Genomic DNA, 15,276 nt, shown 5'->3' on the forward strand with positions numbered 1-15,276 from the left:
CACAAAGACATTTCATTTCAGCACCCTGACCCATGGATCTTGGGATATTCTGTGTCCTTGTACCATTCTAGGACAATTTTTTCTGAGATGGAGTAGGTATTTGAAATCTATTTTTAACCAAGTAGCAGAATCTTTGGCAAATTAAGAAAAAAATCTTAAACTTGTTTCCTATGACTTGGGGAAGAGTTGACAATACTGACTTAGAATTAAGGGGAAATTTTTTTTATTACTTCCTAATAAAAACAGGAGACAGATCTTAATACATTATTTTCTATAAAAGAAAAATTGAAAGATCAAATACTATTTCTAGTCATCTGGAAAGAAAGTAAGGTAACTTTCTAATCAAGACACAACCAGAACATTATCATTACAGCTTAGGGGTATTTGAACAAAAATGGTACTAACGTTCTCCAGATAGATCTCAATTGCTCAGGGGTGATACAGATTTCAGTTAAATCTTTAGTCCTAAGAGAATAAAGCAGTGTATTCTTGTTGAACAATAGCTGGTACAAGTGGAAATATACAGAAACCAACAGCAAACCTGTCTTTTCAGTACCAATAGTGACAAAAGGGGTGGGCATCTGTGATGATTTCAAAACAGGAGACGTGCTTGTTAAAATTTCAAGTCAAAAAGCAAACAGATGTTTCCGTTAAGCGTATTTCAGCTAACTCTTTACGGTAACCCACTTAGCACAATTGGAAAGCCCACTTTGAATTACATGCACTGTTACTTTCACAATGGCCAGATCACGTGAATACCATTTCAAATGTTACTTAGGTTTTGGCCATATGTGGAGTTTAGGGTGCAGTTTCTTGAAATATTTTTACTGAGAAGTTGTGAAAATGTACTCCATTAAACTAAGAATTTCTTTAATAAATGGCAAAACTGACATTCCACCAGAACCAGTCGTGTATGTGCTTAGCAACATTACAAGCTCAGGAGGAGCGGCCTTTAATTACAGCCAATCAAGTCCTAGCCATATGACCTTTGACCTTTCCTTTCTTTACAAGCATCTGACAGGTAAAAATTATTCAGCTTCTACAGAGTGCTGGGCTCTCACTGAATTAATTAAGCTTAATGAGCACAAAGCAAAGCATGCAAAATAATAAGGCAGAGAGATAATAATCAGAAGTAAACTAAATTAAGATAAAAGTGGTAGAAAAAAATGGAGTAATCCACTCTCATACCAAATGGCCTGTTTTATTAACCTCACAATTGTTTCGGATATTTTGCATTGCAGGCAAATTGCTGTGGTGAGGGGATCTGCACTGTGGCCTTTACAAAACATGCACTGTCTGTCATACGCAGACTTGAGCAGTCTGCACACACAACCACCTCCAGTCTTCTGTGCGCACTGCTACGGTACGTGGCTGAGTGGCAGTGCTTTGGAAATGTGGTCTGTGACGCCAGGTGCGTGAACCTGCCCTTCTCGCACCACGAAGGGCCTGGGAACTCCAACATAACTGTCACCATCCTGCCACATGGCCTGATCTCCACTGTGTGCAAGTGGACAAGGCTCAGAAGCATAATGAAAGCAGAGACAGGGCTCCGTTTGCTGATTAAAGCCCAAGGCTTTTACCCTCTAACTGCGTCCTCCTGCTGTGCCCTCACTAAGGCTAATGGGGCTGGATCTTTTTTTTCTCCATCAAAAGCCTTCATATTGCTCTTTTGTGACATATTTTCTCCCCCAAGCCCCTGGCGACATAATCTTTCAGTGATTTTGTCTCCCTGAAAGAACTGCGGACAGAGAGGCTGATGGAAGGGGTTTATTCAGGGTGCTGTATTCTGTTTGGGATGTGTTTATCTAATAGGCCACGATGTGGGAGTTAAAGAATGATTTTAAACAGCAAGAAAGAACTGCTGCAACACAAAAATTAGATTTATTAAGTGTAAGCTCAGTTATTCTCTGAAGAAATCTTGTAGGGAGGAACTAGCTTTGTAGCATAAACTGGAAGTTGCAGGAGTGTGTGTTCAGGAGTCACAGTCCCCAGGTGTGAACACTGCCCCGTCACATACTAGCTGTGTGGGCTGAAGGGACCCAGGCTTCCTGTGCCCCAGGTTTCTCAGCTGACCGCCAGGGTTATGAGAATCCAAGGAGCTATAGAAGTAAAACGGCACTGGGGAGGGTATCTGGCTAATTAACCGTGCACATGCGCCGTACCGAAGTCGGGTTCCTGGTTTCAGTACCAGTGCAGGGACGCCAGCTGGAACACGGAGAGGAACCAGGAGAGAGGGCCTCTCCTTACTGCCTTTGCAGATTTCAGCGAGTGTATGTTTCAAAACCAAAAGTTTTAAAAAATCAAAAATATTATTCCCCAAGTAATATTCTTATGACTTACATTGCCGTGAAAGTACCATTACTTGAGTTTTTATTTTCCTTAACATAATTGTAAATACTTATATTTCCCTTCAGCCCCCTGCCCTTAAATCTCAAGAGACCTTGCTGTTACTTGTCGGTTACATAAACTAATTTTCAAATTTCTCCTGGGCTTCCAGGCGTGTCTTTTCCTGCCGATCCTGGCAGGCTGACGTGATCGGCAAGCTGAACGCTTCGTGCGCTCCCTCTGATCCGTGCTCCGCCCTTTGCTTTCTGTTTGCAGGTGGAAGCAGCCATCGCAATCCTGGACTCCCTTGATTTCTGCCACTGTCTCTGTGTTCCTTCCTGGGGCAAGGTTTTATTCATGTGCAGTGATATTTTCTCTTTCTCTGCATTTCCTTCTACGTCAGGTCTCTGATGCTGAGTACGTGAAATCTCTAAGCCTCACAAAGAGTCAAACATCTGAATTTATCTGCCCTGCTCGGTGGGAGCCTGCACAGGTACAAGGAGATGTGCTTAGTATCTTAGTATGGGAAGGTAGGATCCATCCCAGATTTTTGTAACTCTCACCAGAGGGGCACTGGCTCTGCTGCAAGCACCTGTATCCCGTTGGGGTGGGGCTGTCCGGCTTGGGTGACACATGCACGTACCTTTCACCTGCACGAAGTCCAGCTGGTGAATGGACTGCAGCAGAGGGCTGTTGTCCAGACTCAAGTCAAAGTCCGTGGTCATCCTGGGCGTGAGCGTGCCTTTCCCCCACTGGTCTTCAGTCAGGTGCACTCTCCTTATGAGGGCGTCAGAAATCTAATCACGGCAAAGACCACAGCCTAAGAAATACACTGCCACACTTGAAACAACCTTGTTCCTTGACTCTCTGGGAGTATCGCCATCAAACTTCCCCTGGGAGCCACAGGCTTCTGGTCTCAGTGTGGTTGGTAAGAAGGATCCCATTATGACTAGGGTGACCCAAGATTTATCAAGCAAGTCTGAACACTTTGGCGAGTCAGAGGGAGGGCAGGTGTCAACTGATCTAATACACAAACCTGGATAGGTGACCATGCTATTTATGACTGAACCACTTAGAGCCCAAGCTGTAAAGAATGGTATATGCTACTGATGTGTTAATCTGTTAGAAGCAACAGATCTAAGCTTCTATTTTGAGGTGTGGGTAGTATATCAAGACTTCAGAACTAGAGAGGCTGCCTATGGGATTTATTACATTTGAAATACACTATCTTTTTGCAATTATCACTCGGTTCTTTGGTAGAGAATTCTTTCACTTCTTACATTCAGTCACCATTGGTCACTCTTGGTATTTTAATAGAAAGCAAATTGGAAGAATCTTCATACCCTTTAACGAAAGGTGCCTTAAATTTAAATAACATCTCGCTTGTATCGTAGTATTTCACTAAAAGACTTAATGCTGAACATGAGTAAATTTCACTATATTAGAGAAATCACTGACTTACTGGCCGAGAGGAGGTGACCAGAAGATAGAGACTTGAATATTAGATATTTTTGGCTGACAAAATTGTTCATAATAATGGAGGGGGTCTGACTCTTAGGCAAGGGGAAACCTCCTCTTTGGAAGAATTTACTGGGAATTATTTTCGCAAGAACAAAAACAACAAAAAACCCAGGCACTTTTCGATCCTGTGGCACCTGGTGGTAGACTTCCAGAAAGTCAGAGGAGCTCATTTAGCAGGTGCCCACACGCCCAGGGAGGTGGGAAGATAGGTTCTGCTGAACCAGGCTTGGCCAGGGCTGTATGTCCTGCCTAGATATCCTAGACTCATTGTATGGGACATGTAGAATCTGAAGCACAAATGGTTAACATTTACCTGCAAAAAGCCACTAGGATCATTTTCCTTAATCACCTCCAAGCAGTACTCCATGAGACCTGTGGTCTGACGCAATTTCACTGTGCAGTGAGAGATCTGATCTCGAACCACCTAGGATTGATAGAGAACAGAGTTGTCCAGAAAGGCAGGAGGTAGAAGAGAAGAAGCCAGCTGAGACTTTAGAAAGCTCCTTCAAACCAGAATCCAAGGGCATCATGGAATGGAGCTAGGTTATGAGAATATTTTGTGGCAATGTCTGCATGGACAATGGCCCTGGAAGACAGACCGGATGAGGCTCTTAGAGGAGGCAACAGTTAACAACAGCATCCCAGAAAGGAACGCAGAGGCTGCGGCCTTGTAAATCAGGTGACCTTAGCACATCAAGCTATGCCCTCCACGGAGCCCTCATCCCATTCTTAACTGGGAGGCTGCCTCTCCTGTGAGCTGAGGGAGGTCCTGGGAATCTGTAGGAAACTGAGAGCTTCTCAGTGGGTGGCTGCAACTCTGCTTTTTACCCTGCTGCCCACTTGCCCTGCCCACTGCCTGCCTCTTCAAAGAGCAGACATCATCTTTTGAACCAGCTGCCTTCCTTTTCTTGCCCTCTCATGGCTGCAGGGGCTTTGATTCTCCTTTGGGTGGACGGTAGGGGGCTGGAGAGACCAGGTGGAGCTTGTGGGAGACAATAAGATGGTGTCAATAAGATAGAGGATGATGGCAGATGGAGAATAAAGTTTTAAGAATAACCCAGTTAGAATCACCATGTCATTCTGGGAATCACTTTTAAAGGTTGACCTATTTGCCAAGCTGTGAGCCTGCTTTAGCCTAGATAGGCATCTCTCTAAGCCTGGGATCTCTGCCTTTGGGAAGCTGTCTTTGCCCAGTGACAAATGCATGACATTTCTTGAAGAGTTTTTTCCTTCATCTGTGCGTCCTCTGCTCAGTGACCTGAATCCTGAGTGGTATTTGAAGCAGAGAACTGAACTAGGATTTTCTAGGAACCTTCATGATACTTATATACTACTTCTGCAAAAGCTTCAAAACTGTCCTGTATTTGGCTTTTATGGATAATAATTTTAAAAGATTTTGATTTTTTAAAGATTTAAAAAGTTTCCATATTAAATCTTTTCATGTTTGAGTATGAATTCATTTTTCAATACAGATGATTACATCTGCTTCCCAAAACAACTAGAAAACAAATAAAAACAAAGCAAATAATCTCCCCATCATAATGTAAATTTTTATAGCACTTTGATAATTCCTTTTAGTTCTTTTCCCTGAACCACACTTATTTACAGCTGCAATTATGGTATATAATTTTACCCCAATTTAGTACTATATCAGCATTTTTCAGGTTGCCACCATCATTAAATGTCTTGCCAGATAAACATCCCACTGACTAATCATAACCCATTTAGTCTTTTTCTTTTGGCAGTAACAGGGATTGAACTCAGGACCTTGCACTTTCAAGGCAGGCATAGTGCCACTGAGCTAAATCCCCAGCCCCATTCAGTCACTCTTCTTCCCCTATATGTGGACATTTAACTTCTTCCTAATTTTTGAACAACTCATTATTTTTGGGTTTTGTTCCAATTTTTGTCATGGATATACATGCGTGTGTGTGTATAGTATATTAAAATATATATTTTTATTAAAATTCTGCACTTTTACCATATGTAAGTACCCAGTTCCATAGCATTAAGTGATTTCAAACTGCATCATTGCCATCTGTTTCCAGAACTTTTTCTCTACCTAAATTGAAATTCTGTACCCATTAAACAATAAATCTACATCTCCCTTCCTTCTAGCTGCTGCCAACTGCAGTTTTGCTTGTTGCAAATATGACTACGCTAGGAACTCCACATAGTAGAATCGCAGAGTAACTCGTCCTTTGTGATGACATAAGGTCTTCACGTTTCATCCATAGTGTAGCCTGGGTCAAGATTTCTGTTTTTTAAAGACAGAACAGCATTTTAAATGTTTGTACCATAGCTTGCCCATTCATCCTTCCAGAGTCTTGAGTCATCCCAGGGTTGGGCTCATGTGAATGAAGGTGTGATGAACGAGAGTGTACAAATATGCGTGCAAGGGTCACCTTCACGTCTTTGCACATATGGAACACTCAGAAGTGGGATTACTGGACTATAGGACAAGTCTATGCTTAGTTTTTGAAGAGTTACCATACTGTTTTCCATAGCAACTGTACCACTGCACATTCCTACCAGCAGTGCATAAGGGTTTTAAATTCTCCACATCTTCAGCATTTCTATTTCCCATATAAAAAATAGAATAGCCATCTCATGGTTTTCATTTACATTTCTGCAATGACTAATGATGTTAAGCACCTTTTCGTGTACTTCTTGATCATTTATATATCTTTTTTGGAGACAAGTCTATTTAAGTCTTTACCCATTTTTTAAATTAAGTGTTGCTGTTGTTGAGTTCTAGGAGTTCTTTATAGTCTGGATAGCAACTGCTTATCGGATAATATGGTTTACAAATATTTCCTTCTGTTTCCTAGGTTGCCTTTGCATTCTTTCGTTAGTGTCCTTTGAGGCATGAATATTTTCAGTTATGAAGAAGTCCAACTCATCTAATTTTTCTTTTATTGATTAGCTTTTAGTGTCTTAGCTAAGAAATCACTGGCAAATCCAATATCCTTCAGTTTTGACCCTTTGTTTTATGCTAAAGTTCTTATAATTTCAGGTCTTACATTTGGGTCTATGACCCATTTTCAGTTATTTTTGATATATAATGCTAGTTAAATATCTAACATTATTTTTGGAGATATGAATACCCTATTTCCTCCATGCCATTTGTGGAAAAAACTGTCTTTTCCTTCTTAAATTATCTTGGTATCTGTGTAGAAAATAATTTGACCATACATGAGAGAGTTTATTTCTGGACTATTTTATTCCAGTAATTTATGTTTCTCTTTATATCAGTACCACATTGTTTTAATATTGTAGCTTTATAGGGGCTGGGGATTTAGCTTAGTGGTTCTGCCGCCTGCCTCACAAGCGCAAGGTCCCAAGTTCGATCCCCAGTACCCACTCCCCAAAAAGCACAATATTGTAGCTGTATAGTAAGTTTTTAAATTAGGAAGTGTAAGCCCTGAAATTTTGTTCTTTTCAAGACCATTTTGGCTGATTTGGGTCTCCTAATTTTCTTGCAGATGATTGATTATTGCTTTTATGTTTTCGATGATAATTATAAGGAAAAATAAAATATAAAATTTGAAGCTCTATGGTAATTGGTGAAAGGTACCAATTTACATGTAAAGATGATTTTTGTTGGCGAGGAATCAAATTTAAAATTCATTGGTTGGTTTAATCTTTAACATTGAGTATGTTTCTGACAATCACTACTACAATCTGTTGGTCTGGTATCAAGGAATACAAATTTTTGTATTCAGAAAATATACAGAACAGTAAGGATTCTGCTTCTTGGGGGGAAAAATATTCCCCAATAAAACATTTAAAAATTTGGAACAGGTGACCTACAGCTAACATGCTACTCTCCTCTGCTTTCTAAGGCCTAACTTCTGCTCCCAGAAAAATGTTATATTTTGGTACCCGATGCATCACTGATGCTAGTGAGCAGAAATCTCAGAAGTTACCATTTCCTTATGCAAATGACATCTGCTGTGACTACTGGTCCTAACAGTTCAGGTAACAAGCTCAGACCAGATCTGAGCACAGTAAGCCAGAAGGAGGGAGTCTGCTTCAGAGACAAGAAGGACTGAATTATTGTGTTTGCTTTCTAGATGACTCTACTCAATGATAATTTTATTTTATACATTACTGAGTCCTCATAAAATTGCTTGCTTCTATAAATTCCCTTCCCCACTAAGGTATATTTGATGCTGAAGCTGCTGTCTGGGTGTGGGGCCTGGCCGGCCTCTCTTGAGAAGCTCAATCATCGAGCTGCCAAAGAGTTGGCAAGTTTCAGGAGGTGCTGGCCATGGGCCCTTTACACTGTGGCTCCAGATTCTTGGAACCACTTCACAGCCCAAGTTCCCGGCTCTCAAGGCCCACTATTGCCACCACTGACTTTGTTCTGTCATTTTACATTTCAATCCATTCCACAAGGATCACAATAGCCTGTGACAAAAATCACTGCTAAACTTAAAACTATAGGTTTCCAGGGCAGCAGTGTGGGTACATTTGAACTGATTTCTAATTTCCAAACTAACTGAGCATGGCTTCTGACTTATGGAGATGATTAGATTTTAAGAGTACAAATAATTAGATTTTAAGTACAAATAATTAGATTTTAAGAGTACAAGTATTTCTTTCACCTTTTGTTGAATCAGCTTTTTTACCAGCTTACCTTTTCTTTTTTTAACACTTTTTATACTATTTGTCTTTGCACTTGTGTTTTTATAAAAAATGATTCCTGGGAAGCCAGGCCATGTCACATTTTCCTCTGAGTCACACATTTCTGTGCTTTGGCTCTATTCTGGGCACCATGTTTGCATCTGGCTGGACTCAGGAGTTTCTGTTCTTAGACACTGTGCAAGCTGCAGGAATGACACAGGCAGGTTCTGGGAGAGCAGTTTTTCTGCTTTCATCTGCACTAGGGCCTAAACCGGCTCTTGAGGGACCATGAATTAATCTGCAGGTCATAATTTCAGAGAAAATTTTCAAAATTTTATCAACAGATTTACCATCTGTTCTGGTGACAAGTGCATATTCATTTATTTAAATAGTTTTATTTTGTTCAGTGGCAAACTGATGAAGGTCACTTCTTGAGTGAGGATAGGATGCTGACATCTATTCAGAAAAGGACAGTCTAAAGCTGGACAGTCTAAAACCGTAATCTAAACTGTAATCCCAGCTACTCGGGAGGTTGAGGCAAGAGGATCACAAATTCAAGACCAGCCTGGGCAACTTCACAAGACCCTGTCTCAAAATAAAAAGGATTTTAAAGGGGCTGCAGTACAGCTCAGTGGTATAATATCTGCCTAGTGTGTACAAAGCCCTGGGTTTAATTCTCAGTGCTATGTACACACACACACACACACATACACACACAAGTCTGAAAATTGACTGTGTCCTTCTGAATTCTCAGACTTTTCGGTAGCATTTAGTCCAGCAAATTTATACAAGTATAGCATTTGCTCTGCTGCCCACAGCTACATTCCTGTTGCTGACAGCCAATCTCTGCTTCCTCCAGCCATCTCATGTGACCCAACTGGCAGCAAAACTTGATATTAACTAAGAGGAATTTTACTATATCCAACTTTGATCTTGACGACTTTTCTTCCACCTCCATTCACCTTGTCATATCACAGGTAGCCCTTTTAAATTTTCCTTTATTCTTTTGAATAAATACTTCTAATTATAATGCTTTCCCTCATCGTGTGACCTGCAGGGATATCACTTATAAACTGTTAGCCTAAATAAATGCTAATATTCTTGCTTTTTTCAAAAATTTCTTTCCTATGTGCAATATATGCCTATCTATCATAGTTTAAAACAATTTTTTCTAACTATAAAATAATCCCTCTGCTTGTTTCTATTTAAGGCACTCATACTTTTAAGGTGAAAATTTGAAGAATTTGTTCTCTATAGGGTTTTTTTTTTTTTTTGATCAACTGATGCTTTGAATTGACTCATGTATGAGTTAAAGGTCAAGTTTTTTGGCTGTTAGGTTCATTTCATAAAATAAAGAATTCTGTTTCTTCCTAGAATATTATTTGCTAAGTTATTGTTACATTAACTTACACTTGAGGAATTTAAGGCAGAGCACGTGGGAGACTGTAACTTGATTATGCCCAAATCAGGCTGTGAGCAGTGCAGGGTGTGCATAGTTAACCCCACAGGCTTCTTTTGAGAAGCTAGTCTGGCAAAGCCTAAGTGCCAAGCTGAGGTCACCAACTTGCACCCAAATTCCATTCCCACAACTAAAATCTTCTTAACTAGAGGGACAGTGTTCTAATTGCAACCATATATTTTGTCTCCTCTGTTCCTAATTTGAGAATGGTTTGCCTTGTTTTATATGAGCCTTCCATGTAGCTGGCCTTTACCCTAAGTGATTTCCAATAAAAATCAGTGGCGTGGACTGGCCAGTGCCTTTGTCAGTTGCACCAGCATTGGTTGCCCTGGCACCCAGCTTTCTGTCTTAGTTTTGTCTTTTAATTTTTCTCCTCAGGCCTGCACTGTACACTGAGCAGGAGACTGGAGCCTACTATAGAGGTTGCCAGTAATGTTTCAGGGGTCCCCACTAAGAGCATTATAAATTTCTCATATGCCACTATTGTCCCACAGGATTTCAGGTAAATATTTTCTCCCATTCTCTTGATACTATTCTCTGTGCCATATTTTAATTTACCCACATTGGTGACTAATCATTTCAAAGACAAATGTGAAGTTTGTGTTTCTAATCAAAGGTTCGTGTAGGTCTATTAAATAAAACAAGCAGCTATATTTAAGGAAGCTGGAGATTTTAACAGTAAAGCTGTGATCTCTTTATTCAAGAAATGTGAATACCACCAACAACCTTATCAATAAACACTGAGGGGAATATGCAAAGCAGTCTTAGGCTATAGAGCTCTGTAATCTTACACAGAGACACTATATTTTGGTAATGAAATCCAAGCCACTGGGAGTCTAATACAAGCATGTAGGTACAGTTCCACCCATACAATGAAAGTGGGTTGTGATTAAAGTGATGGTACACTGTGTCTTATAGGATGTAAAGTACAGCAAGGTATAGCAGATTATTCCATTATCTTCAAAGTGTGAGTCAGGTGCCATCTTAAGGTAAGAAGTATCACTCACACCTGGGTGAAGGCAAAGGGCATTAAAGACACCTGAGACTAGCCTTCATTGGCAATGTCAGTGATTTGGGGTGTTCGAGCATGTGCCCCCTAAACTAGGAGAGTCCCAGCTGTGGGTAGGGGCTTCCTAGTGTTTTCCTATGGATCCTGGGCACTCTGTCCCATGTAGACTCTGTGATCTTTGCTCCTACATGGTAGGAAGCACAGGACCATAGAATTTGCCAAATAAATTCTAAAAGGAGTTTCTCATTAATGATAGGTTTTGCTCAGTTAAAATTATGATTAAATTTTGGCCCCCTACCACCTTCTGTGGGTAGCAGGTTTCCAGTTATTTCAAGTGCCTAATTTTTCCACATTTTCTTTCTAATGGACTAGCCCAATTCTTTGCCATTTATTTTAGTGGGATTGGCCAGGTGATTGGCCAAATAATTGGTCATATCCAATTATTTGGAAATTTTTTGTGAGCTTGGACAGATTTTCTCTCTCTCACCCCTGAATCAAAGGGCTGTCTTGTAACCCACCCAAAATCCTTTCCCCAGTCCCGAGTCCCACAGGTTTCAGGTCACTCCTGACTCAGGCACCACTCCAGGGGAGTCAGGCTACTCCTCCAAGCTTTCCCCACCCAGGCACTACTCTGTGGGGGACCTAGACATGCTACTTTCTTCTTTTTGACCCATGGGGCGGGGCGGATGCAGGAGGACCAACGACAAAGCGACTCAGAGTCAGCTTAACATGCGGGAAGCTAGGGAGCTCTTTCCTCTTAGTAAGCAGCAGAGCCTTTAGTGTCTGGCTATTTTACCTTTATTCACCCACAGACAGACGCAAGCAATCAAAGTAACGCAAGATTCATCTGCTTTCCAATAGCCATTGGTGCAAACTCTGGTAAACAACTTAACCTCAGCTGTCTTAACTTTTCCCTAGACCTTGCAATATGCAATCACCCCTGAGTGCAGCCTTCTCTGTGCTCACAGAGGAGGCCAATTAGGGCTCAGTTCTCCTCTGGTCTCCCACATTATCTTTCAGCCAGGAAACAAAGACAAAAGAGTTGAGGTAAGCAGTTTCACAAGCCATACGATTCATAATGGAAACTTGTACACTTAATTATATAGACAGGTAATTATTTGCAAACATAATGGGAATGCAGCAGGCAATACGTGGTAAGTACATGGTAAGATACAAATTGAAAAAAATGACTAACAAAACAATAGCACACTAGGCCTACACATAAATTAGTTGGCCTGTATATTGCATTACACTTTATCGTGGTCGTGAAGCATCCTCCTTGAGTTGGTTTAGTTTTTTTTTTGTTTTGTTTTTTGGTACCGGGGATCAAACTCTGGTCCTTGTGCTTGTGAAGCATGTGGTGGAACCACTGAGCTACATCCTCAGCTATCCTCTTTGAGTTGGTATGTTAAGTTTACCAGCTACGCGCAGAAATCAAAGATTAGATTTTTCCCAGAGTAACTATGGAAATTATAATATGTTTTTCTTCCAGAGGATCTTAGAATCACATGGTAGCCAAGAAGACACGTGCCACCTTGTAGTATTCATTCTAAAATGTTCGAAGGAAAACACGGTTGAGATGATTTTACAATTATTTCAAATTCTGATTAGGACATGAATAAAAATAATTTCCAGATATCATTCTGAGCTTACTAAAAGGAAAACGATGCAGATAAGTTTCTGAGGAAAAGCACAGATATCACTGATCTTGAAGTTTAATGTGGTCATACATTCCCTGCGAAGGTCCCGGACTGTGAGGAAAGTTTAGGGCCTTACCTGAGAAAGACCCTGGAAGGACATTAAATGACATACAGGTGGGACAAGAAACCTGGGGATCCAGAGGGCGCGGTAAATTGTTGGGCTACTGCCTATATAATCCCAAATATAAGCCAATACTATTTCTTGAAAGTTAAATACATTTTTTGCATCAAGTAGCTATCCAACATTTGTTTTATAGTTAATTACATCCTGAAAATGGACATGTGGCTCCCAGAATTGTTTCCTAATCACAGAATAGTATTGGCTGTAATTTACATTTCAAACGGGATTCCTAAAATGTCACCACATCTGCATATCCCTCAAAGAGCTTTTGCTTTTTTTTTTTTTAACTTTTATTTTAACATTGCACCCAAATCTGGGAAGTATTTTAGAGGACGATCAATTATAAACGCAGATCACTAAAGAATTCCCCAGGGGCAGAGATAAGATGACCAGTATATGGGTTATTTCTACTGTATGAACCAGGGTATTATGGGGCAAGGTTCCCAGAAACACTTCTTCGGTGTGTTGAATGAAACTATTTCCAGTGATCTTCTCTCAAACCATTAGCAAAAATAAGAGGTAACACTCATTGAGACCTGCGCCATGAGCTTTACAACACCTTATGAGGTGAGAACTACTTCTAGCTGTATTTTGTACAGATAAACGAAGACATCGAATCGCTCAAAGTGAGAGACCCAGTGAATGACAAAGTGAGACCTCTCAGCCAGGTCTCTGGGACACAGACTATGGGGTCCTCCTCACCCAGCCTAGAACCAGGACCAGCAGATCTGGTCAAGCTGTGCTCTCTGAGAGGAGAGATATGAGCAGATTACAAAGACTGCAAACACATGCTCACTTTCCAGCATTGTTGTTAAGGAGAGAAAGTTGCCACACACACACACACACACACACACACACACTGTGCTCTCTGAGAGGAGAGATATGAGCAGATTACAAAGACTGCAAACACATGCTCACTTTCCAGCATTGTTGTTAAGGAGAGAAAGTTGCCCCCCCCCCACACACACACGGCACCTTTGTCAGCAGAAGGCCTGCCCCCAGAGAAGGCAGCCAAGGGGAAGCGGAAGAACCCAAGAATGCTGCCATGAAGGCAGGGTGGGTGAGATCACAAAGACAGGAAGAAGCACAGCGCCTGGCAAGCGCTGTCTATAAAAGGCCAGTCTTTCCTCACAAATCTCAGTGGCAACACAAGAGGCAAGAAAGGGAAAAGACTGGGCACAAAAGAGGGTGGAGACGCTGAGGTCCCCTATGGGAGTCCTGGTGGCAGCAGGGCTTTTGCGGGCTGTTCTCAGAAGCGGTGACAGACACAATCCTCTGGCCACAGTAGAGAAACAAAGTGCTCCAGACAGAAGACAGAGCAGCTTTGCTGCCGTGGGGGACAACCAGCCATCTGCCTCTCCTTTCTGAGGTTCTCTGAGCCCAGGCGGGAGGAAGGAGGGCGGCCGGGAGCCTGTGCTCAGTGGCCCGTGTGCGTCGGGCTGCCCTGCCTGGCCCACCCTACACAGATGTCCCAGGACGTGGCATCCCAGCTTGTGTTTTGGTGTGCTGGCGCCAGAACGCGTTAGCGAGGTCTTACAAAAAAGATTTCCACTGAGGAAAAGTTCAACTTTTCTGGCTAGATATATAGATATATAAATGGTTCTGCCACTGCTAAGCAGAGAAAACTCCAGCTGTCCAGCTCATTTCCCAGAGCCATGCACATTTTTATTTTACGCAGCTCTACGTGACTTAAATACTTAGAGGATGACTATAGCAATAAGATTCTATTTTTCTGAAGAGTGCTAAAATGAAGGGCGGTAGTGACAATCTTCTAGCCATATTAGAGCAGGCAATGAGGACAGAAGACATCCACTGATTTGTGGGACTAACGACAGGGCACCTCTGTCTTTATGAGGTGTGAGTAAAAAATCTGGTGGATGCGGCCACTGCCAAGGAACTGAGCATCTGGAGAGAGGGCCATCCCAGGAAAGCTTCCCATCAATGGGCACTTATTTATGCGTTCGCACGCACAGGCTGTGGGGGTGCCTTCCTGGGGAAGTCCACTTCCTGCCTTAGCACCCGGTTTGAAGGCTCCATACTGTTGGGATTGGTGTGCTGACCCCCCAACCCCACACCTGATTTAATTCTAAGGTGAACCTGAGAAGGTCTCCTATTAGATGCACCACTAGGAAGTACTAATGGCCACTGTGGACCATTAGGATCCTCCAGCCTTTGTTTGCTGCCCAAAGCAATAGGCGAGGGCCCTTTGAACACTGCAGCCCTGGGCTCTTTTCTTCCCCAACTTACGATATCTATTCCGATTTTAAGATATGCAACTTTCTTTTTCTAGGAATCCACGCGGATACAATTGTGCTGTTGCTGATTAACAGAACACCCGAGAGGCACGGCACTGATAAACACCAGCTGGATGGCAGGCTGGCAAACCACATCACGGGGTGCAGGCCTCATGAACCCTTCTGGCTTGGACCTTGTTGTCACAGCTTAGCCTCTTGCCAGCCTCATTTCCACCCCTGTTCTCCCCTATGACAGCCTGGCAATTTACAAAAGCAGG

General features: G+C 41.9%; 1 protein-coding gene and 1 long non-coding RNA gene across 16 annotated transcripts in view; one reads left to right on the forward strand and one right to left on the reverse strand.

Annotated features, from left to right (window-relative positions):
* The window catches only part of LOC117286547, a 42,023-nt gene extending 26,748 nt beyond the window's left edge, over window positions 1-15,275 (forward strand). For both annotated transcript variants that reach the window (XR_004517734.1, XR_004517733.1), the window contains 2 exons: window positions 2,729-2,818; window positions 15,055-15,275. This is a non-coding gene — a long non-coding RNA (uncharacterized LOC117286547). The remainder of the gene's footprint in view (window positions 1-2,728; window positions 2,819-15,054) is intronic.
* The window catches only part of Trim9 (tripartite motif containing 9), a 105,369-nt gene that overhangs the window by 30,519 nt on the left and 59,574 nt on the right, over window positions 1-15,276 (reverse strand). For all 14 annotated transcript variants that reach the window (XM_033765184.1, XM_033765190.1, XM_033765186.1 and 11 more), the window contains exons 4-5: window positions 4,160-4,270; window positions 2,969-3,122 (exon numbers count right to left, since the gene is read on the reverse strand). In XM_033765184.1, the coding sequence (XP_033621075.1) occupies window positions 2,969-3,122; window positions 4,160-4,270 (265 nt within the window). The remainder of the gene's footprint in view (window positions 1-2,968; window positions 3,123-4,159; window positions 4,271-15,276) is intronic.

Source organism: Fukomys damarensis, unplaced genomic scaffold (genome assembly GCF_012274545.1).
Source record: "Fukomys damarensis isolate Sample0158 unplaced genomic scaffold, DMR_v1.0_HiC HiC_scaffold_17, whole genome shotgun sequence".
NCBI lineage: Eukaryota > Metazoa > Chordata > Mammalia > Rodentia > Bathyergidae > Fukomys > Fukomys damarensis.